Source organism: Sprattus sprattus (assembly GCF_963457725.1).
Source record: "Sprattus sprattus genome assembly, chromosome: 1".
NCBI classification, from domain to species: Eukaryota; Metazoa; Chordata; class Actinopteri; order Clupeiformes; family Clupeidae; genus Sprattus; species Sprattus sprattus.
This window is the reverse complement of record NC_137920.1, coordinates 63,065,213-63,090,976: the sequence shown is the minus strand read 5'-3', so window position 1 is coordinate 63,090,976 and position 25,764 is coordinate 63,065,213. Positions and strand designations below refer to the sequence as shown.

At 40.9% G+C, this 25,764-nt stretch overlaps 3 protein-coding genes across 4 annotated transcripts; 2 read left to right on the top strand and 1 right to left on the bottom strand.

Moving 5' to 3' along the window:
- Positions 1-152: 152 nt before the first annotated feature.
- On the bottom strand, positions 153-6,532 carry ap4m1 (adaptor related protein complex 4 subunit mu 1). 2 transcript variants are annotated; one of them, XM_080848327.1, is made up of 16 exons: positions 6,372-6,532; positions 6,043-6,105; positions 5,847-5,932; positions 5,637-5,743; positions 5,371-5,467; positions 5,079-5,189; positions 4,689-4,769; positions 4,369-4,431; positions 4,198-4,264; positions 3,915-3,968; positions 3,429-3,535; positions 2,884-2,975; positions 2,721-2,765; positions 2,508-2,558; positions 978-1,095; positions 153-633 (listed from the first exon to the last, which is right to left on the bottom strand). In XM_080848327.1, exons 2-16 carry the CDS (start codon positions 6,098-6,100, stop codon positions 442-444), a joined length of 1,329 nt encoding a protein of 442 aa, XP_080704453.1. In that variant the 5' UTR covers positions 6,101-6,105; positions 6,372-6,532; the 3' UTR covers positions 153-441. The 2 variants fall into 2 exon arrangements, with proteins under 2 accessions (XP_080704453.1, XP_080704454.1); XM_080848328.1 differs by lacking the exon at positions 6,043-6,105.
- A 3,256-nt stretch (positions 6,533-9,788) lies between these two features.
- On the top strand, positions 9,789-11,420 carry and3 (actinodin3; the record flags this gene model as incomplete). The annotated part of the gene is made up of 4 exons (XM_080845734.1): positions 9,789-9,843; positions 10,251-10,402; positions 10,638-11,235; positions 11,401-11,420. 4 exons carry the CDS (start codon positions 9,789-9,791, stop codon positions 11,418-11,420), a joined length of 825 nt encoding a protein of 274 aa, XP_080701860.1.
- A 2,034-nt stretch (positions 11,421-13,454) lies between these two features.
- Positions 13,455-23,897, top strand: vamp2 (vesicle-associated membrane protein 2; the record flags this gene model as incomplete). Its single annotated transcript, XM_080845725.1, has 5 exons — positions 13,455-13,579; positions 21,768-21,861; positions 22,260-22,418; positions 23,417-23,468; positions 23,881-23,897. The coding sequence occupies 5 exons, from the start codon at positions 13,455-13,457 to the stop codon at positions 23,895-23,897; spliced, it is 447 nt and encodes a 148-aa protein (XP_080701851.1).
- Between the last annotated feature and the right edge of the window lie 1,867 nt (positions 23,898-25,764).

Genomic DNA, 25,764 nt, shown 5'->3' with positions numbered 1-25,764 from the left:
CGTCGCTGTGCGCTTTTGTTTTGAGAATAATTGGCAACATACTTGAACACTTGAAAGAACACTCGGAACGCACTTTTGTTACCACCGGCGAAATAGCGGACTCGATGGATAGACAATAAATAATACTTATTTATTTATCAATACATGTCCCAGTTGTCCTCAAACGTCTGACACATTAAACATCACCAGGCCACTGAGCAAAACATTTACGGTCATATTTAGTTTTAGCTATGTAGTGATTTTTTTTTTTCAATCTTGCATAATGCTTTTACTTTTTGGCCCCATATGGTTTCCAGAGCCAAACAATACCAGTGTGTACAATAATGCAAGACAAGCTCCTGAACAAGTTCCTCAAGGCCAAATAGTCCACCAAATAGTCCAGCAGTTCATAAGACCAACAAGAGGGCTCCTGGTTAAGGTCTGTGTCCTTTCACCTCAGCTCTAGACTCTGATGGTATAAGAGTCTGAGTGGGTCACATAGCGGACCCAACGCTGTGATGATCCCGGCTGAGTTGGGGTTAGGCGAAGGAATCGTATCTGAAGGCCTGTGCAGGTGTGCTTTGGCAGTTCAAAGCACATGCCCACCGGTCCCACTTCCAGCAGCGACGCTGAGGACAGTCCTGGAACCTCCATCTGAGTATCATGACAGATTTTGTGATGAGGTTGATCATTGACAATTTCAAATAAAAAATAAAAAAACACAAGAGTACACATTTTAAAATAGAAGGCAACACAGGAAACAACAAATAACATATTTAATATAAAATTAAACACAAATAATCCCATGTTTGGTTGGAGTGTCAAACCTTACACTCGTTCATCTAATTTCACCCATCTCACTCTATAGTCCTCATTCATGCAGGTATGTTTTTTTCCTGTCAACAAGCACCTTTTTTCCCCCATACAGAAGTGACTTTAACCACACTAACAAAAAGCCACTGTCCACCAGACAGCATCCAACCCAGAGCCAGCCTCACCTTGAACAGCGCCAAGAGCTGTGAGCCCCCCGGGAAGCGAGGGATCTCCCAGAGAACAGCTTTATTTTTGGGCTGGAGCTCGGCGCGCTGGTCTGGGCTACTCAGCTCCTGAGAGAGACTGGAGGGGATGACACACAGACAGAGCAGCAGACTCTTTAGTGGGCCTGAGGTGCCCAAGCAAAGCATCCAAATCCCCCTTAGATAAAACTGAGATTGGGGAACAGGAAGATAGTCTGAGAGCGCAGCAAGAAGGGTCCGTGTATCTTCTGGCCAACCGATTTTCGTTTTAAAACCAGGAAATGGAAAACGGATAACGAGCCGTCTTCCGTCTCCCGTCTCGGAGTCGGAAAATGGGAAACGAGGAACGAACCTATTTCCCATTTCCGATTTCCGATTTCAAAACGTTTCGAACGTTTTCTGTGGTTCGTGTGCGTGGTTATGAATGGAAATTCGGGTAAATAAAAACCGTGGCAATTTTCCATCACTGATTTTGCATTAATATGACCCGGGACTGGTTCTGTGACAAGGGCCTAGACGCTCGTAGAGAGTCAGTTGATGGTGCATCTTTGGCGGACACATATTTCTAACATTCCGGTGACTGTGGAGGTTGAAAACAAGGGCCTGGAAGCTCGTAGAGATTCCGTGGATGGTGTTCTGTCCTCGGACACATATTTTTGACATCCCGGTGCCTGTGGAGGATGAAAACAAGGGCCTAGAAGCTCGGGGCCAGTCAGCTGATGGTGCACTGTCCTCGGACACATTATCTTCACATCCTGGTGCCTGTGGAGGATGGAGACAGGGGTCTTGCAGCTCGGGGCCAGTCCGCTGATGGTGTAGCCTACTATTCTCGGACACTTGTTGCTTACAACTTCATCAACGGTAGCCATGATTAACAGACACTGACAAAAGACATCAAGTTCCGGGTCATATTAATGCAAAATCAGTGATGGAAAATTGCCCCTGTTTTTATTTACCCGAATTTCCATTCATAACCACGCACACGAACCACAGAAAACGACCCGTTCCCCGTTTGGAAAATAAATGGGAAATGGGAAATAGGTTCGTCCCTCGTTTCCCATTTTCCGACTCCGAGACGGTAGACGGGAGACGGCTCGTTGTCCGTTTTCCATTTCCTGGTTTTAAAACGAAAATCGGTTGGCCAGAAGATACACGGACCAAGAAGCCTGTGTGCTTGAGTGTGTGTGAGTGTGAGAAAGAGGGGATAGGGATTATACATGGTGTTACAGCATTATATGAAAAGTGCGTTAAAAATAAAATGAATTATTATATGTCTATGGTATATATGTCTATGGTTACAGCACAACCACAGTGGTTCCCAAAGTGTGAGGCAGGTCCCCCAGGGGGGCATGGAGTACCAGCAATGGGGACTGTAACACTGTAGGCACTACCATAACTCCATATACTTATATCAGTGTCCATATAGAACTACCATAACGCCATATACACCAGTCCCATAGTAGAAGCTTACTTATTTCCATAATGAAACAACTCTGTATAGTTAGGACCTACCTTATTGCACCCTTTGGGACCGGAACAGAGATGGACACATTAATAGCAGCACTATAAAGATAAATACAGCAAAGAATAACAAGATTAGATGGCAAATACACGTGGCAGAATGACTACAGAAAGGCTAACAGAAAGCACAGTCTAGGATAACAGTAGGTATTTCATCTGCCCAGCCAGTGAATGTTATGCAAGGTATGACGAGGCACAAGTTACCTCTTAGGAGGCAAATCACACCGTAGCTTCAGGTAGAGTAATAATCTGAAGGAGAGAACAATTCTCAAAATATTATTATATGCAGAAAAGAATTCAAAGTTAATTTTTCACACTGCTCAAGGATTAGTACTTGCACCACAGGCCTCATGGCCCAACTCAGTACCTGTTTCCGCTGTCCCTCTCCACTGAGGTGAACAAACGAAATGGTGGTGGACACGGCAAGTCATCACAGACCTGGTATTGCATTATTACTTGCTGGAGGAGAGCAAGAAAAACAAATAGCTTCAGGATTCCAACCCATTTTCATTGACAGCATTTCAAAACGTTTCCATGACTTTTCAAGGACCTTTTATTAAATCGCACATTAAAAACACAAAATTGCATATTTCACAGCACAGATTGGACCTAATTACTGCATGAAAATGAAACAACCTTTTCAATGTATTTTCTATTAGACTACTTTGACATTGTAAATTCAAGTAGAAACTGTAACTGAAGACATTTTGACCACAACACATTCCCCATGTAAGAGTACAATGACATTATTAATGTCTTTACACCTACACACAGCAGTCTAATTTCATGACTTTCCCAAAACATCCCATGAATTTACTGTATTTCATGGCCGTGGAGAACCTTTAGTTTAAGATTCCACGGGGGTGTTAATCAAGTGCTTGTGCGTGTGTCTGTCTTGTGTGGCGTAATTACCTCGCCTTGGCTAGGGCAGACTTTTATGATTCTGTACGTATCAAACTCATCCAGTTTAACTGCCTGGTGAAAACTACATTCATCCACACGCACTGCAGAGCCATAGCCTGGTAAAGTACACATTGAGAAAGAGAACAAAGCAGTACGTAATCACATAGTCAAAAGAAAGGCAAAATGATGCACAATAAAAAGATAAGCAATGCCTGGATTACAAAGGCTGCAATGGGGTTCAATTTACAATTTACATTTACATTTTACATAAGGTGCCCTCATAAAGCCTTGCACAACACAGCGTTATGTTAATAATTAAAATATTAACCAGGCCACATGCCATTTGATATCATATAAAGCCTGCCCTAAGACCAAACGCCACATGCATGTATACATTACTTTTAGGTATAGTAAGTGAAGTCGTGTAAATTACAGGATGATGTTGGTGTATGTGTTTCTCTCTCATTCCCTGTCTGGGAAAGAAGTACTACTCACCTCTGAGCTGTGACTTTCCTATGCTGAGTCCCTCATTTAGTCCGATCCTCATCTCTGCCAGCCAGAAGGAGAGGAAACAACAAGGCAGAGGGTGGGGTGTTAAAAGTTAAATGAAGACTCTGTGAGAGGGGAAATTCATGGGAGATAACAGGGCAGTGTGTCTGTGTGTGATAAAAAAAAAAAAACATGGAAAGGTTTATGTGAAGCAGCTTAAGGTCGTGACCAGGTCAACAATCGTTAATTAGCAGAAGCACGGCTTGTTAGCATCCGCAATGTCACTCACCTGAGCAGTTTGGTAGATAACACTTCACCCTGATCTCTCCTTCTATGTCAGCTTTCATTATAATGCCCTGTTTCAAACACAGAAGTGTAAAAAGCCTGTTTACACTTGTGTTTTTCTTGAAGAAAAAAAAACTCTAATTTCTAATTTCTTTCGTGTCTGAACTGCACTTACATTAGAGCCGATGACCATGGATAGCCTTTCAATCACATCCACAAATATCTCATTTTTTCCACCCTGCAGGGGGACACAAGAATGTTAGCAATGCCTTCATGTCTTCACATATTTAAGATTGTGGTTCTAAAATGTCAGTTACTGCACAAATATCACTGGAGCACACAGGGTGATTTGTCATTATTATTCCCACATTTCATGTAAAAAAAACTAACTCAATAAACTAACAAGAGAAGTTGTCATCTACACATAAACACTGATTGCCATCTGGTTAGCTCGGTACCACTGCTCTGGCTTAGACTCTAGTTATCCACACAGACCTGTTCTCCACGGTTAGCCATGATGGGGCGAGTCGCTGATGCACTGGGGGTGACTTTGCTCTGCTGTGTGTCTGCTCCAAACTGGAGGGGGGGGGGGGGACAGATCACCACACATCTATTTGGATTTTGTTTTTCAGTTGGTATTTTACATTTCAACTCATGTGTGACTTGGCAGACAGAATCAAGGTTCACCATACATTTCTACAACATTGTGGGTTTTTTCCTCCCAAATGTTTATCACCACACTGGCAGTTTAAAGAAGTCACACTTGAAAATCTCCACAAAGAAAACTTTGCTGATGGTGGCAATGCAAATCAATGCAAGATCAATCAAATTTCATTCAGTGCCTCAACACAGCACTGGACACTGAAGAGGGAAAGTCAGTCTTACCAGCCCAACATTACTCAGGTCAAACAGACTGAATGGCTTGGAGCTCTCCGCCTCTGTCTGGATGAAGTTCTTGAGAATGTCAGTGGAGGTGGTCTGGATGTAGCCATAGTCCTGAGCAAAACAGAGTAAGGGGCAAGTCCAGAGTGGAAGATGTAACTGGAGTGGTAGAAAATGAAAAATGACCATGTCCTCCTGGAGAAATTTACATTGGGCACGTTGTCCCACCCACCCAACTGCAATGGTTTCCAATAAGGGTATTTTTAAATGAAAATTGTTGCATCACCATACGTACCACCATTTCATCCAATAGCTCATATATGAGAGCAAAGTTCGCTCTGACAGATTTCTCACACAAAGTGCCACAATAATCTTTCGTCAGAGCTGTTAATCTGCAAAAAAAACAAACAAAGCTACTATCACCCAGTGTTCAGGACTATTATCACACAAATACAATCCATTTACTTACCAAATCACTAAAATACCTACTACATTCACACCACAATCTGTATAGAATCTGTATTACACAATCTGGAATACAAAAATATGAAGTATTCTCACCTATTAAGAAACTCGAGGATGGTAAATGGAGAGGCACTGTTTTTTGTGGAGGCAACCCAGTAAAGTCCACCTTGTCTGACGTGTATGAAATTCATGTCTTTGTGGGTCTAAACAAACCATATTGATGGACAGTCTCAACTAACAAGAATAAACACTGTGAAAACAACTGTCCTGATTAATTTCATATTTATTCAATTGTATTCAACCTACCATGACGACAGGTGGCTGGTCGCCGCTTAAAGCTGTCACATTTTCATAGAAAGCATTGATGGCATCAACTCCAGCTTCCCCTCGGACTGATATTTTAGGTTAAGGTCACAAGAAGAGAGACGGTAATTTAATGCAACTTTTCCTGTCCTGTGCATGGCAGTTGTTTACCTAAAATTAGGACACTATCGAAGGATACAGTCTTTGAAAATGAGATGATCACCCTTAGAAGTTAAGATGAACACCTGTGAAATCATTGTCCCTAAAAGAAAGCGCAAACAGTGAGGCAAACACATGAAGAACACAACCAACATAGTGTAGTGTTGGAGCCAATAAAATACAAGGTTGTAACATTTTAATATACTGGTGGAGTAATTAAGAATAACTGCCAGTAACACAACCATTGTGAACCAGCTGATAACTGGGAACTCTTTCAAAACAGTAGGTTGTGGGTTGCTGTTGCCAAACCAACAGTATTAGCCAGCTAACTACATAACAGTTAGCTCACTTGAAGGCATATTCACTCACTTGTTACTCCGTTCTTTACGTAAAAGAATGATGAATCAGCCACTCCTTTTCGAGTGCAGAGTATACACTGAAATGGTATCTAACACATTTCCATGCTTTCGTAAAAATTATAACAACAAGCTTTGAGGTAGCTAGGATAGCAACCTAAACAACGACAGGCTCCTTCCGTTTTTTCTTCTAAAGCCATTGGTCACTTTCACCACACTTTCACATGATTACTGCCACCATCTGGACAGAAAGTATACATGCTACAGGACTTACCAGATACCTTATGAACGTCAGATGTCTAGCTATGTCTTTTGGCTAAACGGAGAACACGCAGCTGAAAAAGAAAAATTAGATGCTCCATCTAAACCTCTTCCATTCAAAAGTTTACGATATTTCCCCGATACATTCATTAGATAAAACCCTTCCTTAGACAGAAATCAAAGCTTGTTGTCACTCACAACAACTCTTTAGATATTTTCTCTGTTCACACAAGTCAAATAATTTTGTCAACTAATAAATCACATAAAATTATATTAAATATAAAAAAGTGAATTTATATATTATATGTGTACGCGCATTTTTGCAAACTCAGCATGACATCTATTCAGCGATTGATTTTAATCCCATTATAACTTTGGCTGGGGGTCTAAAATGGCATATGTCAAAACAGGCCTTTGAAAGACTGCCTATTCAGCACTTCCTCCCTCCTGTGGTGCAAAGCACACTCTTCACCACATGCACCGGGAGAAAACACAAACTTCTTAAGTGAAGACCAATGAGATCTTGTCGATAATCACCAAATGATACTGTTAATCTGGTAGTTAGAAAGTGGACCTTTAAATGTTTCCCATGCAGTAATCCTTCCTCTGTGAGTGTCTGTGTGTGTGTGTTGGCATGGTGGTGATTCTTTGACTGCCCAATCAGCAACATTAATTTAGTCATTGATGAAAAGCAATACCTAAATTAATATTTAACAATATATTTTATAGTGTAAAAATATTTACAAGAGTTTTAGTACAATTGTTAATTGATATAACTTCAGTCTGTCCTTAATAGGAATTGTAAATCTTAGATTTGGGTTGCAGGGAATGTAACACTCTGTCCCTGGCATGGAGACATTTTCATGATTGCCTATACTTTTATTTTCTGTCCTTATTACCAATAACAGATTAATATGAGTTGCAACTTGCATGTTAACAGTGTTTTCTCCATATCATTGGTGTTTTACAGCACCCTAGGAACTTAAAAAGCATGGCCTTAATTAAAACCAGTGCAGTAAAACTCAAGGAAGCGAGAAAGCTGACTAGAAAGACCTAACCAGAAATTAGAACAACTGTTCATACCATATACTGAGTATATATTTTTCTTTTTTCCCTTGCTTTTCCAACTAAGGTAAGCTAGCTTTAGTTAGTATCCAAGAAATAGAATATTGTGTCTTTAGTAGACAGAAGTAGGAAAATAAGAGTTGTTTATTGATAGCTCTGAACATGACTACAAAAGTAAAATACAACATGTAACCTATAACTAAATACAATCTGGTAATGCTATTTATTCCTACAACTACACTGAGATGGTTTACAACTCAGGACAGAATGTAGAATTGTGGTATTTGAGAGGTACTGTACATGTGAGCCAGAACATCTCCGTGTTGTAACAAAAAGCACATTTTTGCTCCAGTATTTCCATCTGGAAAGGGCTGCTGTAACTGCCCATAGATACCAGATAATGAAAGAGGATGCGGATGCTGAAATGTAATGATTGCATATTCTGTATGATTACTATGCTGCTCACCTTTTATTTTAGCGCATATCTCAGATTCCTGTGCCATCCCCCTCACACCTGTTTGAACGCCTCCTCGCTGTACCTCACCGCCTCTTGGCATTCATCCCAATGCCAGCACCTAAACTACGACGAATCACACATCACTGGAGGCCTCACACTGCCTTAAGCGTTATTGTCCAAAACCAGTCATCAAGAGATCATACACTTATTTGTTTTTCTTTTACTATTTTCTTTATTCCTCTGGAAACATTTTGCTTTCCTTCTTTGCTTTTGTTTTGATTCTGAAAATATCTGTCTGTTAATATTGTGTAAACACACCTCATGCTGATAAAAGGTAACAGAAGCTTTTCATTTACTGTAAAGCAAACTTAACCTGTCCTCTATTCAGCAACAGTAGTTATAACATGACGACAGACTGCAAATACCTATGTGTCTGCCGTCTATGAATGAGTGAATACATGCTGCATACGTGGCAAAGTGACAGCCTGTGTAGATTTGAGTTCACTATCCTTTGGCCAGGTTGACTGCTTACTAGTCTTTCATGTAAAAAAAGAAAGCCCAGCTGTTTTGTCTGGTCTAGAAGAGGCTTCAACTTCACTGTTCAGACTTGCAGTTGTTTTAAACGCACAAAGGCTACTCTTGTAATTACCTTTGAGGAGGAATCTTTGGAAAAACAAATCGCAGAAAACAGCCAACATATCTGTGATGAGGCACTTACGTTAATCCCATACTCCACTGACCATGCACATGATGTTATACTGGAGATAGAAGTTTACAACACAAATGTTTATGTACTTTATGGGAGACCAGCTCTCAAAGGAAGCAGAGGCCTAGGTCTGGTCTCTGTATGTGTCTGCATTTTACGGGCAGTTGACTTTCATTTGATGTTTAAGTTTATAGTTTCGCCCCCAATCCCATCCACCCACAAAAACTAAATGATTTGCACATGTGTTATATCAGAATGGTACACTACTAATGAGCTGTGTGTCTGTGTGTGTATGGGGGGAGGGAGGGAGGGGGGGCATTAGAGTACCTTACAGAAGCTTCAGGCAAGAATGGGCATGGGGGTGGAGACATTTCAAGGTTCTCAGCCTATAGCAAAAGTGCAGCTAATAAGTGGTACTGGCATCAGTATTTAGGCAGACTGCAGTGTCTGTCATTGAACCTGGACTGGTGAATTCTGCAGCAAAGGTAAGAACCAAGTGATGATTTTTTTTCGCTGCCATTGAGCACGGGTCATAGAAACTAACTAAGAAGAGGAACCTTGGAGTAACCATGGCAGCACAGGAATATTTATAAAAAACCTTATGGCTTAGGTCTTCCTTTCTCATTAACCTTTGACTATGCTGAACCATACCTATTTGTCCAGTCACTTACTGATTCATTCAGTCAACATCTTTGTTTATGTATCTGAAATCACCATTTCCATTGTTTGATGTTTGTGTGGCTTTCCATGTCATGCTATATCGTTTTACGCATTGTTGTATTAAAAAAGAAAACAATAGGAATAACATTCATCATCTTAGCCGTACTGTGACATCACCTCTAGTGTTTGTCCATTTAAATGTCCATATAAAGTCATGATTATGAACACTGTAAAACTGTTACAAATGTAAAAAACTGTTAAAATTATTCAGTTCAGTAAGGATGACTCCCCGGGGCTACTGCACAGGGGTGCTATTGTCCTTAGTGCTGCTGCCAGGTAAATGACAAACCTTTTAACCATGCTCACCACATTTTTAATTTGTACAAATATGACATTCTGGAACACATTAATGACCGTATATCTTTACACTTTTTCTTTCCTCACCATAGTTTTACTGGAGGCCACTTCTTTGTCCAAGGTTATCTATAAGAGAGGTAAATCAACGAGACAACTGTCGATTCTTACACATATCACTCTTTCTTTAATGATATACATATATATTTTTTAATCCCACTTCAAAAATGTCTTCATATATGTATGATTATATACACATATGGTTGTGTAACTGTGTGCAAAGACAGAATATTTTCAATGCCTTAGTTAGCAGTGACACTGAGTGGTCATGTTGCGTTACACCATGTAATTAACACTCACTTTGATCCGTGGTGTCCTTCCCAATCCAGCTGTGGACAGTCTTAGCATCGACCCTGTCAGGGCAAATGACTTCCTGTCCAGCTCCCGGCCCAGACGTGCTGCCGATCCCAAGTGGTTTCGCAAAACCCCTGATTTCCAGTCCTACTACCGCTACTACAACAGTATAGGACACTATGAAGGGGTGAGGGCATATGAGCAAAAAAAGAAACTAAACAAACACACAACATGTTTTAAGGAATGTAGAGTTACATCTGGTGGCCAAAGGAGTAAACCTATATCTGTTATATATTCGGAATTTGAGTTTTTTTGGTTTTCTGTAGGTAACTTTGATTTCAAACATCAACTCTCTCTCTCTCTCTCTCTCTCTCTCTCTCTCTCTCTCTCTCTCTCTGTATGTCTATCTCTTTTATCCACAGATATACGAGGTTGACAAGATCAGAATGCTGTACCAGCAGATGCGTCACCTAGAACTGGAACATGGGCCTGACGCCTCCAGATACCAGAACCTCCTGGGTGCTCAACCAACCCCACCTCCCCCCACACCTGCCCCAACCACTCCCCCTCCCCCCACCACACAGCCGCCACCAACACTGGCACCCTACTCTCAGGCTCCTGTCATGTACCTCTGCAATCCCAAGGACCCTCAGTGCAAAGCAAACATTGTGTACATGCCGTCGGGTGCTGTGCCCATTCTGTGCGACCCTCGTCACCACCCAGCCTGCAAGCCCACCATAGTGGAGGGCCCCATGGGGGCTGACATTCCGGCGGCACCTGTGGCCCCTAAGGTCCCCGAAGTCCCTGAGGAACCCGAGGAGCCTGTCGTCCCTGCACCTCAAATATTAGACACCCCCCAAGCCCCACCGGCCCTGATCTTCAAAGGCATGGAGTATGACTGCGACCCCTACTGGGATCCCGACTGCCTGATCGATAACCCACCGCGGGCAATCATGGAGGAACCCCAGGCAGCCCCAACCGCACCGGCTACCGAGGCCCCACCTGCTCCACCCACTCCAAGTATTGCAAAGGACGAGGAAGAGGAAGAAGTGGAAGAAGAGGTGGAGGAGGAGGAAGCGGCAGCTCCAGCTCCACTTGCAAATGGCAATCCTACCGAAGCGGAGCCAACCGGCGATCCTTATGATTACATTCATGAACTCTTTAATCCATACCTCTACTCTCAAGAGGACTCTGAAGATGAGTAGACCGCCTGACAGACTGTTAAGGAGCATGTGGCGTTTAACAATATTTTTAAATACTTCATGCTGGGGGTTAAGAATGCAAACATGCAGTAAGGACAACCAAATTGTGCTAAATTAGGCTAGAATATATGTATGTAGTCAATGAGGATGATTGTTGGATCGCACCTGATAAGACACCTTATTAAATGAACAGGATCAGGCCATCTGCATTTCAGTTTCAATGAAATAAAAAATCCCCTCTTTGAATGAAGCTCTTAGTATGTAATGCTGAAGTCGAGATCTGACAGATAATAAACTCAGACCATCCCAATGAAAGGAGCTCATGGAGGGCCAATTACTCCCTAAAAAAAGCACATATGTTAATTCACTGCAGTGTTATAGAAAATTAGCGTATTGTTGCATTGCCTGGTTTTACACAGCCTTTAAATTGGACAAACCCTATATTAGTGCTTTGACAAAGATTGTCCTCTAGAAAAACATGTGAACTTTGAAGATATGTGACAAAAAAATAAAGTGAATTAATATGACTTATTTGTTTTTCATATTAGAATAATCCGACAATTGGTGGACGGGAGGTGTGGGACTTTTTTTTCACTGTTCCTCATTTTCTGATGTATTGCAATACGTAGGTCTACCACAAGGGCAATTTACAGAGAAGAACACGTTGTTTAGAAATGGAGGTAAGTGTACATTCTTACTGCCATCTGGCGGCAAGGAAATGCGCGGTAGCGTGGCCGAGCGGTCTAAGGCGCTGGATTTAGGCTCCAGTCTCTCTGGAGGCGTGGGTTCGAATCCCACCGCTGCCATACCTCGTTTTAATCATGGTTAGGAAAATATCTGTATTTAATGCATGTGTGACCTTAAAGAACATGGCCATTACATGTATGGTGTATTCATATTCTATTCCTTTAAAGTTAACTTTCTAAAGAAAAGTTCTCTATACTGGAATTTTAGAGAATACGCTTACATGTCAACCATATTAATGCAATTAGTATTATTCCAATGGCATTCCTTTAATAAAGCTAAAGCTGATATTATAATATTATAAGACTTTGTACTGCATAGCATTTGCACATACTTACATGCCAAGTTATGTAACTGCATAAACCTTAAGGTGTCATTTTTAAAAAAAAATTATTTTAAAAGGCCCATGTTTTGAAGGATAACCTAATAGTTTCCACACCTGAGTCTACGGACTCGTAAATAACCTCCTAATGTTAGTTGAACTGTATGGCCTCTAAGTGTCGCCAACTGACTTAAACCATTACAAACGACATGAAGTTGGCGTGGAGGAACGCATTCTCATGTTCTTTTCACTCCTGATATCCGACCGTGAGAGTGAAAGGTGGCTTTCACGCAAGGAGCCCCTTGAAACTATACGGAAGCAGTATATTTTACTTCGCTTTCTCGAAATCTTGATTAAGTGATTAATGTTATCATCTCAAGATCAAACGGAACATGTTTTCCCGAGATTATTAAAGAGTCCTAATCACGTCGCTTTGGATACAAATATCTGCTAAACACCAGTCCCTTACCTTTAATTAGATAGCTCATGGTAAAGATACATATTTCCCCCAATTAACAAATTCATTAGCCATAAAATGTCCTCCTGTCCTGAAGCACAGCCTACGGACACATTCAGGATAGCAATGCCTGAGGAGCAGGCTACATTGATCAGTGCATAACATCTCTCAAGGCTTGATGGCTTCTGAAATAGCCTGCCTAGCCAAAGAGCATATCCACATAAGACATTTTGAGGTAGTCTATCACAAGCTAATTGCCAGGCTTCACTTTAACCCAGTCAAACCAGCCACAGAGAAAGCTTTTACTTTTTAGTTTTGTCTCGGCTTTATCACACATTCATCAGATACCCATTGAGCTGTAGGCCTAGTCCACCACCACATCGGGCTCACGTTCACATTCACTGCCCCGCCGGTAGCGCTTGCCACCTGTCTCCTTCGTGATGCTTATCGTTTCCCCGAGGTATCGAATTAATTACGTCGTTATCTCTGTAAAAATAAAGTTTCCTCCGACATAATGGCTAAAGAATCTCGGGGGTCTAAAATAAATGTAACTGGTGGCTTCCATAGGAAACCATCCATTCTCCCTGTAACCAGGGATGGATCAATGAACCGGCCAACCGGGCCGGGGCCCAGCGGCCCGTGAGCTCAGGGGGCCATTAGCTCAGGGGGCCCCTAAGCCAGAACCTCTGCGTGAAGTCGTTGTGGTGTGCGGAGTGTGCGGACCGCACAGGGCGGCCAATTGAATGGGGGAGGCCAATACTATAATTTGATTACTTTCTTTAGATTTTTTAGTTTGTCATTTCTTGATAATTGTTTTTTTCCCAAATGGCCGATTTAGAATATAGTGTTGTTTTGTGGTGGCGCGGTCTCCCTAGCATCCACTTTGCAATGTATTCGTTTGACAATAAAAGAATCTCCCGCGACCTGCGCGTGTATTGGAACGTCTTTGTGTTTAGTGCCAAATTTTACTTCAGGACTGCATTCTGCAACATTGTCAAGCAGGGTATGCTACGTTTATGAAGAACATTATATACTGTATGTTTCTTCTGGTTGTTTTCATATTTCATATCAGCATTCTTTACGCACAAATATGTAAGGTTATACATGCGCTGAACTCTTCGTGTCAATATGAACTCATGAATATGAACTTGTTCATATAAAGTTGCACAGGCCCCCTGAAGGTTTCTACCTTTTCCCATTATAGTTTGATCAGTTAAATCGAGGAAACTATATCAGCAGCTAGATAACTAGCTATCATTTTATGTGAATGGAACTCTTCCATTAAACCGTTTAAACATTTAAACCGTTTAATGTTAGATCCTTAGTTATCCTAAGCTAGCTAGTTAGCTAGCATAACTAGGTGACCATAGCAACTAGCTCAAAGTGGATACGTTTGTCCTCACCGCCTTCTTTACCATGCATTTAACATATGAATAGCCCAAAGTGCTAACTTTTATTATTTTTCAAACTGTATATCTGTAAAGAAGTTCCGAGGTTTATGGGAATGTAGTTTTTATGAAGCTAGGGAAAAAAATCGCAGAAACAACAATAAAAAAACTTCGCACCAGTAGGAAATCATCCTTGAAGGGGGCGGCGAATTTGGCTACCGCACAGGGCGGCCAAAACCCCCGCTACGCCACTGCTTATTTGACTGTTAAATCCAACACATTGTTGGTAAAATACACGCCTAATGGTGTTTGTGTGTGCGTGCGTGTTTTGCGAGTGCAGAATTATTTTTTCGCGAAGGGGGGGGGGGCTTTAACATGCCCAAGCCCAGGGGCCCGTGGTTTCTTAATCTGTCCAAGCCTGTAACGTGCTTGTTTAGATGAAGGGAGTTTACTGTCATAATTCACCAGCGTAAATCAGAGGCTAAACTCGATATTGAATAATATTGTTCTATTTTATTTCATGATGTAGTATGATATCACCGATACGATACAAATAACACAGAAGGGGACATTTCTGCGTGTAAACTACTTAGCCTGCCGAAGGAATGGCCAGACAAATGTTTCGGTTTCAGTCACGTTTCATCACGTTCTCGAATTACAAAACTTTTGGAATATTTCGGGCAATCACCGTGGAGAATTCTAACCATTTCGAAACATTTGACCTACTACGGTAGAAATGCTGGCGGGTGATGGACATTAAATTTACCGCGATTAATAGGCTATGTTTTTTTTTCCTCAAATGTTTTTGGACTCACAGACATCTTCTACGACAAACACCAACAAGCTCAACACGGTGTTGATAACAGTTGGTCTCCCACTGGGTTCCCTACGTTTGTTATACAGTTTACAATGCTGAGGTAAACGCCTCTTCTCTGCAAAGTAACCAATGTCCTGTGAACCCTTTCAAAAACACGTATTCCGACGAGGATGGGATTCGAACCCACGCGTGCAGAGCACAATGGATTAGCAGTCCATCGCCTTAACCACTCGGCCACCTCGTCTCTCATCCCAGCGATTTTACCGCGAAAAATGACTGGCAAAATGTGGTATACACACATTGCATTTTTCTCTGTGCGTTTCAGACACGAAGAACTCAGCCACTGTATTTTAACAAGACAAATTAGTAGCAAAATATGGTATACAGACATTGCATTTTTCTCTGTCTGTTTAGTTATAGTAACCACTCACTCAGTCACTCAGAATTCAACCACTGTATTTTAACGGGAAAATGAGCGGCAAAATGTGGTATACAGACATCGCATTTTACGTCTAGTTATAGTAACTGTTCTGCCTTCTCTAAGAAATTCCTCCCTAAATGTTGTAGCTTTGGTAGCTATAGATGAGTAAATACTGCCACCCAGTGGACAGTCCACACAAAGGAAGACGCGCAGGTTGGGTTTTCATTTAATTGAGTTGATGTACCACGAGAAAACAAGCTGGTTTGCATTAAGCTGAACCCCTGTATGTCACTACTTCACAGCTAGAAAATAGCAGCTTAACTATGCTAGCTCTCGGTGTCATGCTATCCTTGTGCCACATTGTTTGACATATTTGTATGTATTTATTTATGTATTTATTTATGTTGTCTGTTCCAGTTTTACAAACGTCAATCTTGTATGAGTTATTGCTGAAGGTGAAAACAGCAAACGCAAGAAAATCAAGACTATTAGTTCATCTTTATTCATTCAGGAAAGTGTAAGCTAGCTGTCTAAGCCTGCTAAGAGGACGCAGGTGGAGGACAGCATAGTAACTCAGACACTCTGAATTCAGCCACTGTATGTTAACGGGGGAAATGAGTAGAAAATGTGTGGTATGCAGACATTGCATTTTTCTCTAGTTATAGTAACCACTCACTCGTCACTCGTAATTCAGCCACTGTATTTTAGCGGAAAAATGACTGGCAAAATGTGGTATAGCCTACAGACTTTGCATTTTTCTCTGTGCTTCTAGTTAGTAACCATTCGCTCAGAGACGCAGAATTCAGCCACTGTATTTTAACGGGAAAATAAAAAAGTTGTTTCGGTTGCTCACTGTATATGGGTTTGACCCCCGACCCCCGTCTGTGGGCGCGCATCTGTCCTCCTAGTTGCCTCACTCGCCAAATATGGACAACTTCCGGTTATTGCATGGCTCGTTTATATACACACACACTGGCGACATTTTGTTGTCAATGAATGACATCTTGTCTCTCATTGGTTAAATTCAGTGTCTCAATATTCTCTGTCACATGGTAGCGTGGCCGAGCGGTCTAAGGCGCTGGATTAAGGCTCCAGTCTCTCCGGAGGCGTGGGTTCAAATCCCACCGCTGCCAAAACTTTTCCAACATAAGAAGCAAATGAGCAATTTCAATTTCAACATACTAGGAAAAAACATCACCATATAGTTATAGCCTTTACATTTGATCGGTTATAGGCTACTGAGGGAATGTAGGTACAAAGAGAGATTTTACAGCATTCTATTTTCATCAACTTCTCCATAATTCTAGGCCTACAACTGGCTTTTACCCAGCATGCGACCAACAGTATTCGGCTGTGAAAGGCTGTTTTCACCCACCCCTGTCGATGGACCGCCATTTTGTTAAGGTGTATTTAATTGGCCTGATGTTGTCACATTCGCCGATTTATACAGGCTTTAGTCTCCCTTTCTCCTTAATGACGCTCCTTGTTTGTGCCGGTGGGCATACAAAATACCCTCATGTTAATATATATTTATTCATTGGTGTAGCAACCAAGCTGGTTTTCCATCGCTCCCATCCCTTTGGTCACCCCTTCCAACATCCAGCTTCCCGGATGACGAATGACGTCAACGAGCCATCTTTGTTCCTCTAATCGAAGCGTCTATTTTTCATGTGTAGGCTACATAGTGACACCGACGAGACGCGCGCTAGCTCACTATAATAAAGGGACATTTGCGAGGCGCGGCACAGAAAACGCGTCAAAACAAGGGGAAAAAAGAAAGCCAAATAAATATAATCCTTACCGGTGGAGAACTCGGACGCTTTTGAAATAACAAGTGAAGAAATTGGTTGAGAAGAGAGAAAACGCCTAAGGCTGTCCATCCAACCATTGAAACATACATTCCTGTTGGACTTCCATACATACATAAACTACACTAAAAATGTGAGTATTGACAATGTTATTTTTAAATGCAAGTGGCTAATGTCTGCATGATATCCTACGATTTGCTCGATTATCTTATTTATTCCAGGTTGTGGACCGTATAATGAAAATGTAGTCACATAAGGCATGCCTTTTAAATTACGTGCTCTACAATCCTTGGCTGAGAACTTATTATAGGCCTGTTATACGTTATTATATTTGTCCATTATGTCTAAATTTGCATTATCAAACCATCATTTAAAAACTTCATTATGAATGTAGTTCATCAAATGACGGTCTGGCTACTATAAATAGGCTACTTATAACTATCCATAGGCTATATGATTACGTTCTGTAATTATTGTATTAGCTTACTGTACAATACAACCCACGACTTGTTGAAAACCATAGTATGAACAGCCTAGATAACCACATTTGTATCACATTTGTATTTTTATTATTTTCCATTGGTTAGAGTCGAAAAGGACTTGGAAGCGCATGTTTCCACCGGATTGGACTGGTTTGCTTCCAGTCGGCCATCCGCTGCTCTTTCATTTTGAGAGTCGTTTTATTTAGCTTTGTAAATGTGGTCCTACTAAATTATCAACAAATGGTCTGGTGGGTTGGAGTGAGCGAGAACCTCCCTGTAAAAAAGCAACGGACAGATGTAGTCTACATGTGGCCCCTTATTCAAATATGACACCCTTCGTCTAAATGTAACATTCTTCTTGCAAGTAAACCTTATAATGTTCCATGTTATAGCGATGCAATGAAAGACCAAGTAGCCCATTTATCCTTGTACATCCATCTTGATACGTGATATTGCTAACAAACTGTGGGGGTGGGGGTATCTGGCGGTCATATTTGTCTCGACCGTGTTACAGAAAAGACAGACTATCAGTTATGTTTTTCTTTTGGCTGCTTCTTCGACGATCATCTCTGTATACAGCTACTATTTATTTTGTAAACCTCTGTTTGTTCAGTCGAGGATATTGACAAGCTGCTTGCACAAAAGGCGCAGGTGTTTCACTGTCAAATAAGATGGCCGTGGATGTCTTTCCCCTAACCTTTTCATTTAAGATATATTCTCATATCTGCTCACAATAAAGTTTACTTGAGATGAATAGATTCTACCGCTAATAAATTACTTAATGAAAAACAGATGTTTCTGCACGACAGCTTTATGTGGGTATATGGCTGTACGCATGGTAAAACAGGCTATCAGGTAACTGTTTGTTAGTCATCTGTGTCAAGAATTGGGTATCAGAGACAATCTGCTGAGGGTATTTTAAGAAAACTATCGAATGTATTTCAGGACTATTTGACAGCGGAGGGCTGACAAACACACGCACACAACCGCGCGACATTCTCGCTCGCGCGCTTAGACGCACGCTTCCTCGCGCGCGGGCATCTTGTTCGTGTGTTCTTGGAGGTGTTATTCTATAAAGCCCTTTATGTTTTGCGCGCATGGATGTATGAATAAAATATGTGATTGGAAGCATCGGATGAAATAATTGATTATGACCCATAAACAAACATTAGCAGTGAGACGTAAGTCGTCAAATAATGTGCATCATGGTGTTCACATTTGAATTCTGTATGCTATCTGTAGGTCTGCGTCGCCAACATGGCCAGGGTAGAGGTGGTTGGATGTCACACCTGTGCGAAAAATGGTTCACAGCTCCACCACACCACTTTCAAATATAATACCATCCATTAAAACATTTTCAGAAGTAAAGTACAGTCCACTTCCTTTTTCTAAATCCATTAGGGCTATTATGCGCTAGCCAGAGAAGCTAACGTTCTGTAGGTCTAACCTAGGCCTCGCCCCTATGTCCTCCACCCGATTCCCCCACCTAGCATGGTCCAAAGGGATTACTCTGACAGGCAGTGTCACAATTAGTGATTGCCAGGTAACTAACTATAGGGGTGTCATTTTCGTACTTAATGTCGTTGGCTTAGGTGTTGAGGGTAGCCTATCATTCATATAGCCTATGTCATTGTAATGTCTCCTTCATTGCAACGAATTATTTTTAATGTCAGTGAAATATTTTGAAGTAACCCAACAGGAAACAACATCGCCAGCCAGATAACGACACATCATGATTTAGTCTTCTGTGGAAGCAAGTTATATCAATTTGTCCTACCGTCATTATTGTGCAGTCTTATCCTGGTTGGATTAACGTCGAGGCCTGAATAGACTTCAGCCATTTGATAACGACATTTCATTGCTATCATACTCCTCACTGTTATGTCAAAGCAGGCCAGTTTGAAGTCAACATTATTCTTGTCGACCTACATCTTCATGAATGGCATAGTCTGTGTTCTATCCACACCTCATTTTTGAGCAGAAAATGGTCATCTGAAAGACCAAACATGCTGTCTAACAAGGGATTGAACCATGCAAGTGTGGTGCTCGAGCTCTCAGAGGTGACCTTTATTCGGAGTTTTGTCTCCTTCTGGTGGCAGAAATGTGTCCCCGCAGCAGGGTCTGCCATTATGTGATGCATATGGATACCCACATAATTCGCTGGCAAATAAAATATACACTGGGCGTCAATAAGCACATAAGCACACCACAAGTCCCTGCCTAACAACCTTTCGGTTCTGTCTTTGAAAAAACTCTTAAAGTTTAATGTATAATTATAGAAGATTATGTTTTCAACAGGTTGGTACCAGATAATCTTCTAGAATTATTTAGTTGGCTTAAATCGTGTGATATATGCAAGCATGTGAGAGATAATGTTTCTAATCTTTATAGGCTGTAATAATTTTGTTCTCTGCCCAAAATTAAGTAGCCTACACATTTTTCTGCCCTCCATTGTTGTTGGATTCATGTGAAGCTATATGGCCTTGTCATTACTACACCAAGGGTATTTACATAGATTTCATGCACATCACACCAGTTAGAAACAAGGCATGGGTACTCTTCATAAGATCACTACAGGTAAAATCAATGAATGCGGATGTGTGTCTTCCCTGTACCACCAGCACTTCTTATTCTGGTCTTTTTTGAAGTACATGTTTCCTGACCATGCTATTTCTGCTCATTGCTGGCCATGTTCGGTTTGAAAAGAAAATGACTGATTGTTATCGATAAAGTTGATCATGTCATTCCCTCTGACCTCCCTATTAATGTTCCACTGATCCATATGAGGCCTCATAATTGCCTATCAGTCACTCAGTCATCAGTCACTTAGTCTTCTCCTAGGACTACATGTTTCCAGGGCATGTACATATTTTCATACATTCAAGGTTATCATTTTTCTTAATAATAAATAACCATCACATTCAATGACAGCTCACTCACAAGATGCTCAATTGAATAACTACTATCCAGAACAGCGATTTTGTCAAGCTTCTATGTTAAATATGTGGCTACAAAACATTAGCAATTTAGGTAGATCCCTAGAACTGTAAGAAGTTAACACGGGGACCAGGAACTGTATAGGCAGATCCTGCCACAAAGTGCACCAATGTATGCCAAATAAAGCACAATGACGCAATTTCTTTTTTGATTTGGAATCCCTGTGGATCTATAAAATAGCCCCCTTTGCTACTGGTGAGCATGATTTAGACACAGTTAATTTGAGATGGCTTCTGGGCACTGTTTGAAGAGGACCATGAAAAGATGTGCATTAGTGTTTGCACAGACAAAGATTCATGGACCCTTTTGTCCTCTGTGGCTTTCATTTTTCCTGCGGGGTTTGTGCCGATATGAAAAGCAAAGGCTTGGTAATGTCTCCTAATGGCTTTTGCTCTCTCAGGGTCATTTGATGTAATGATAATTTATTTGGTATCACTGATCTATGATTCTGAATGCTCCAGAGGCTTCTGCATGCCACTGCCCTTATTTTAAGCAACATTAATGAAAAAAGAAAAAATAATATCGGATGAGCACTTTGTCTCTTCTTTTGTTGCATAAACATGACATTCCTTTAGCATCTGTCTGGAAGTATCAAAAAGCAGTACAAATCTATATTTCTGTAATCATTCGTTGAGTATTCATGCACAGGTTCTTGAACACTCCTTTTGAGCACTCTTCTGTATCCTTTATTGCCTAATTTGATTGATTTCATCCATTCTTATAACTATTTGAGCACAGAAAAGGAACATCACTTCTGCTATCACTAGTGTACTTCACCAAAGCATCACTATGATAATCCTGTGACAAAACACTATCAGAACATCGTCATTTCTGGCTGTCCATGATGACCGCCCTCTGTGGCTGTCATTGTTGTGGCATGATCTGACCCTCTCGCGTCCCGTCTTGATTGACAGGTCTGCTCCAGCCCCAGCCGCAGATGGGAGTCAGGTCCCTCCTAACACCACCAGCAATCGCCGTCTGCAGCAGACACAGGCTCAGGTCGACGAGGTGAGTGAGAGACATCTTTCAGACATGCAAACCCTTCTCGGCGTCTGTTCCCATTCTGCAGGTGAAGTATATATTTCACCTTTCTTGTTTAGGTGTGAAAATAATCTGACACACCCAGACACACCCTTCGTTGTACTGCATCTTCGGGGTTAGAGTAAATAGCAACAAGTTTGTATAACTAGGTACTAAGTATAACAAGCATATCGATAGGACAGTATGTGAGAACAATTGTTAAAAAGAAGAAATTGTATCACAATATAGCAAACCACAACATCGCACCGAGGCAAACACTGAAGCTTGCCTCTAATCTCGAAGGCTGTATAGTACACTGTCTATTTATTAACCCACATAATTGTTTTAACCTCCACCCTCTTTCTCTCTTTTGTGGGTTTACACAGGTGGTGGACATTATGCGCGTGAACGTCGATAAGGTCCTGGAGAGGGACCAGAAGCTTTCAGAGCTGGACGACCGTGCTGATGCTCTTCAGGCTGGGGCTTCACAGTTTGAGACCAGTGCTGCCAAGCTCAAGAATAAGTACTGGTGGAAGAATGCCAAGGTAAGTGAAATGCATCAGAGAGATTTTTATCTAATCTCTTTTCCATTCTCTAGACACAGGCCATATTGATGTTTGTGATGGTAAATTCTTCAAGTACGCTTTGTTAAAACAAAGTAGGGGTTTGTAGGAACATGCTACAGGTCCTTACAGAAGATGGGTGTGTGTTAAGGAAAGGCCTAAATATATTAATATAAATGCAGAATTAAATGGTTATCCTATGAACTGTGAATAATAAAAGGTAGGTCAAAATGCTATGAATATGAAAATCATAACACCAAACTTAGTGGTGCACTGGTATCGGAATGGACTGTTTGAGCCATAATGACTTTACAGGTTATTTTACAGGTAAAGATGAAGATGATGTGTGCACTAGAAATGATACTTCTGATCAAACACAGTGTGATATTTATTGTACACTCCGTTCTGGCCATGGAATCTGATTAGCTGAAAATGACTTTATCTGGGCTCTTATGTAATCAAAACGACATGGTGTGGCTTAGAACCTGGTAAGGCCTGCCACACCACTTTGAACTTTGGCCAGGCTAATCAGGGGAATAAAAAAATCTGTTTCTTCCTCAACATACTGTTGTATTTAGTAGAAATTATGCAATGGAACATTGTGTTCTTTCTAAAGAACATCTGACAGATCCAAAGACAAACAAAAGTCAAGGGTTCAGTGAGCCGATGGCTAGATACTAGGTGATCACTCAGGAAATCAGAACAAAATATTTTGACTAGAGTAGTTGAAACCAGGTTTGTTTTCTACATTATGCTTGAACGGTGATTGCTTGTAAATCATTTCTCTTTTTCTTCTCTTAAACTGGACTGTGATTCAGACATATATAGCCTCTAAGATTAGAGCCCATCTGATGTTCCCAGCAAAGAAAAAATATACAAATAGCCCGTAACTATGGGTACAGTTATGTCTATAATGACCCAATGTCCCTTTCTCCCTCTCTCTAAACTGACTGCCAACCTTTTGTTTTGTTTTCCTCTAGATGATGATCATTCTGGGGGTGATAGGAGTCATTGTCCTCATCGTTATCATTGGTAAGGGTACACTTTTGTCATGCAATAAGCATTTAATATATACCTTATAAATGATGCTTTCCTCTCTAATTTAAATAGAAATGTTTTGAACAATGTCCATATTGCTAGCTGTTACAGTGCACAGCCTATGCTGAATATTAAGGCCACTGTTTTGCCAGCTTTGTTTGTGGGGAAATCCCATCATCCTTTGTAATTATAGTCAGTGTTGACAGTGACTAGTCGACAGCACAAGCAGAGTTGAATAGAATGGTTCACTTTGATGGATGTACGTACATGAAAGAAATATAGAGATATATGGTTGTCCATGAAAGAAATATAGAGATATATGGATGACAATTTGTATAGAGTTTGTATGTGTATGATTTCAAGTGCATCCTATTTTGATAACCCTTTTTATCTGTCCTGTTTACAGTGTACTTCAGCTCCTAAGAAGGCTCCTACCCCAGCCTGCACTCCAGACCTCCCACTTTCCAGAAGATTCTATGTGAAAAAAAAGAGACGAGAGATGAGGATAAAATGACTACTACTACCACCACCACCTCTACTACTACCACTACTACAAACAACTTATCCTCCTGACGAATCTGAAAATTGCCCCACCTACCTGGCCCCCCGACCCCCACGCCTCCACTGCCTCACATTCGGACCTTCGTCAATCTTCGTCCTGTGAGCGTGTGGCTATGTATCCTCTGTAAATATAACTTGCTTTTCTTAACAATCGTTCATACTCCAACTCCATTAGCTCCGGTTGTTATGCAAACGGAGACAATGGGGAGAAAAAAAAGAGGAAAAGACCCTGGCGATCATTGTTGTACACCAGATACAATTCATATATATAGATATATATTGTTCTTTGTAGAGTTTTATTCTGATATAATGTTTTTTGTAGGTTGTGTGTGTGGGTGTGCATTTGTATTTTTTTAATTTTTGTATTCATTTACTTAATGCTTCTAACTGGAACTACTGCCTATTATTCTAAGTGTGTATAACTTGCACGTTCTCTCTTTTTCTGTCTTTCTCTGTAACTTACAGAGTATAAGTGTATCATCGCACATGGAGAGTAGCCTTCTCATACTAGAGGAATTAGAGCATTCAGCTTTAACATCTCTTTTGCTACTCTCTCTTTCTCTTGCCATGCCGGTCAGCACACATTTCTTTCTTCCCTTCCTTCTATTTTTTCTCTGACTTTCTTTCTTTCTTCCTGCCATGCTCTTAATCTACTCTTTTTGTGAACTGCCACAGTAGAGCTGGACCAATGTCTGTAGACTTGATTTGTTTTTTTAAAGTCTTTAGTGTCTTATCTCTTTGACATTCCTTCATAGCAGTGTAGTAATATGCTGTCTATATTGCATATACAAGCACACAGTGTGTGTGTGTATATTTTTAAATGAATAGGCTTACTGAACTAAACTAAAATACTATCGCCAAATTGAAAAGTAGGGAAAGCCAGGAGCAAGGATGATTAAGGCAAAAATATAAACCAGTACAATTGGTTAATATCTCTGTATTATTTGTAGACTTGTATCTGCTCTCTCATGATGTAGCACAAATATGAGAGTGACCAACCTACATGTACATTGTTGCATCATAACCAATGCTCTAATGCCCTGTAGAGATACAAAATGAAATAAGATGAAAAAAATAATAATTATGCTATTAATGTGAGGTAAAGAATTTAGTTGCAGTGTTTATCTCACAGCTAGGCTAACTCTAGATAACACTAAAAACTTTGCTATAAGCCAGCAAATTTCCATTTTCTACATTTTTTTTTATGTTGGTGGGGTTGTGGTTAGCCTAAAAGGGGAAATTATCATGCACAAGAACTTTGTTTTGGACAGCGCTTTCTGACTGGTTTGATTCAGTGACTGTCGTCAGACTGAGAAAGAACCTTGTGCGCCTCACATCTAGCCTATGCACGCCTCTAGGAACTCTATTTATACAGTAAGGCAACCAGGTAACAGAACCAGGATGACCAAACAAATAAACCTGGTATGCTATAGGTAGGGACAACCCCTGTATGGCTTACAATTGTCCATATGATGTCTATTCCCCTATTGGTGTCTAGCAAGGGTAACATAAACAGAGACTACAAAGCACACTTATCACTGGGTCCTTATGCTACTGCCGTATGCTGTTACAAGCCTGTTGCTTCTGCCATGGTTCTCTCTCTGTTTCTCATTTGTATTATTCTCTCTAGATACTGCCTTTTTTCTTTTTTACTTAGAGACAGATTATATTTGTATATTAAATATATTTTTGTGTGTAAGCAGCAGACAGGGCGGGGGACGGCTTCATT

What these genes read in the sequence shown, in the direction of transcription:
- ap4m1 (XM_080848327.1), bottom strand. Translation starts at nt 6,100, where the DNA reads ATGATTTCACAGGTGTTCATCTTAACTTCTAAGGGTGATCATCTCATT. An exon ending in TGTGATTTGCCTCCTAAGAG is followed by an intron (nt 2,559 to 2,720) that starts GTAACTTGTGCC and finishes TTATCTTTATAG; the next exon opens with TGCTGCTATTAATGTGTCCA. An exon ending in GTCCCAAAGGGTGCAATAAG is followed by an intron (nt 1,096 to 2,507) that starts GTAGGTCCTAAC and finishes CATCCCCTCCAG; the next exon opens with TCTCTCTCAGGAGCTGAGTA.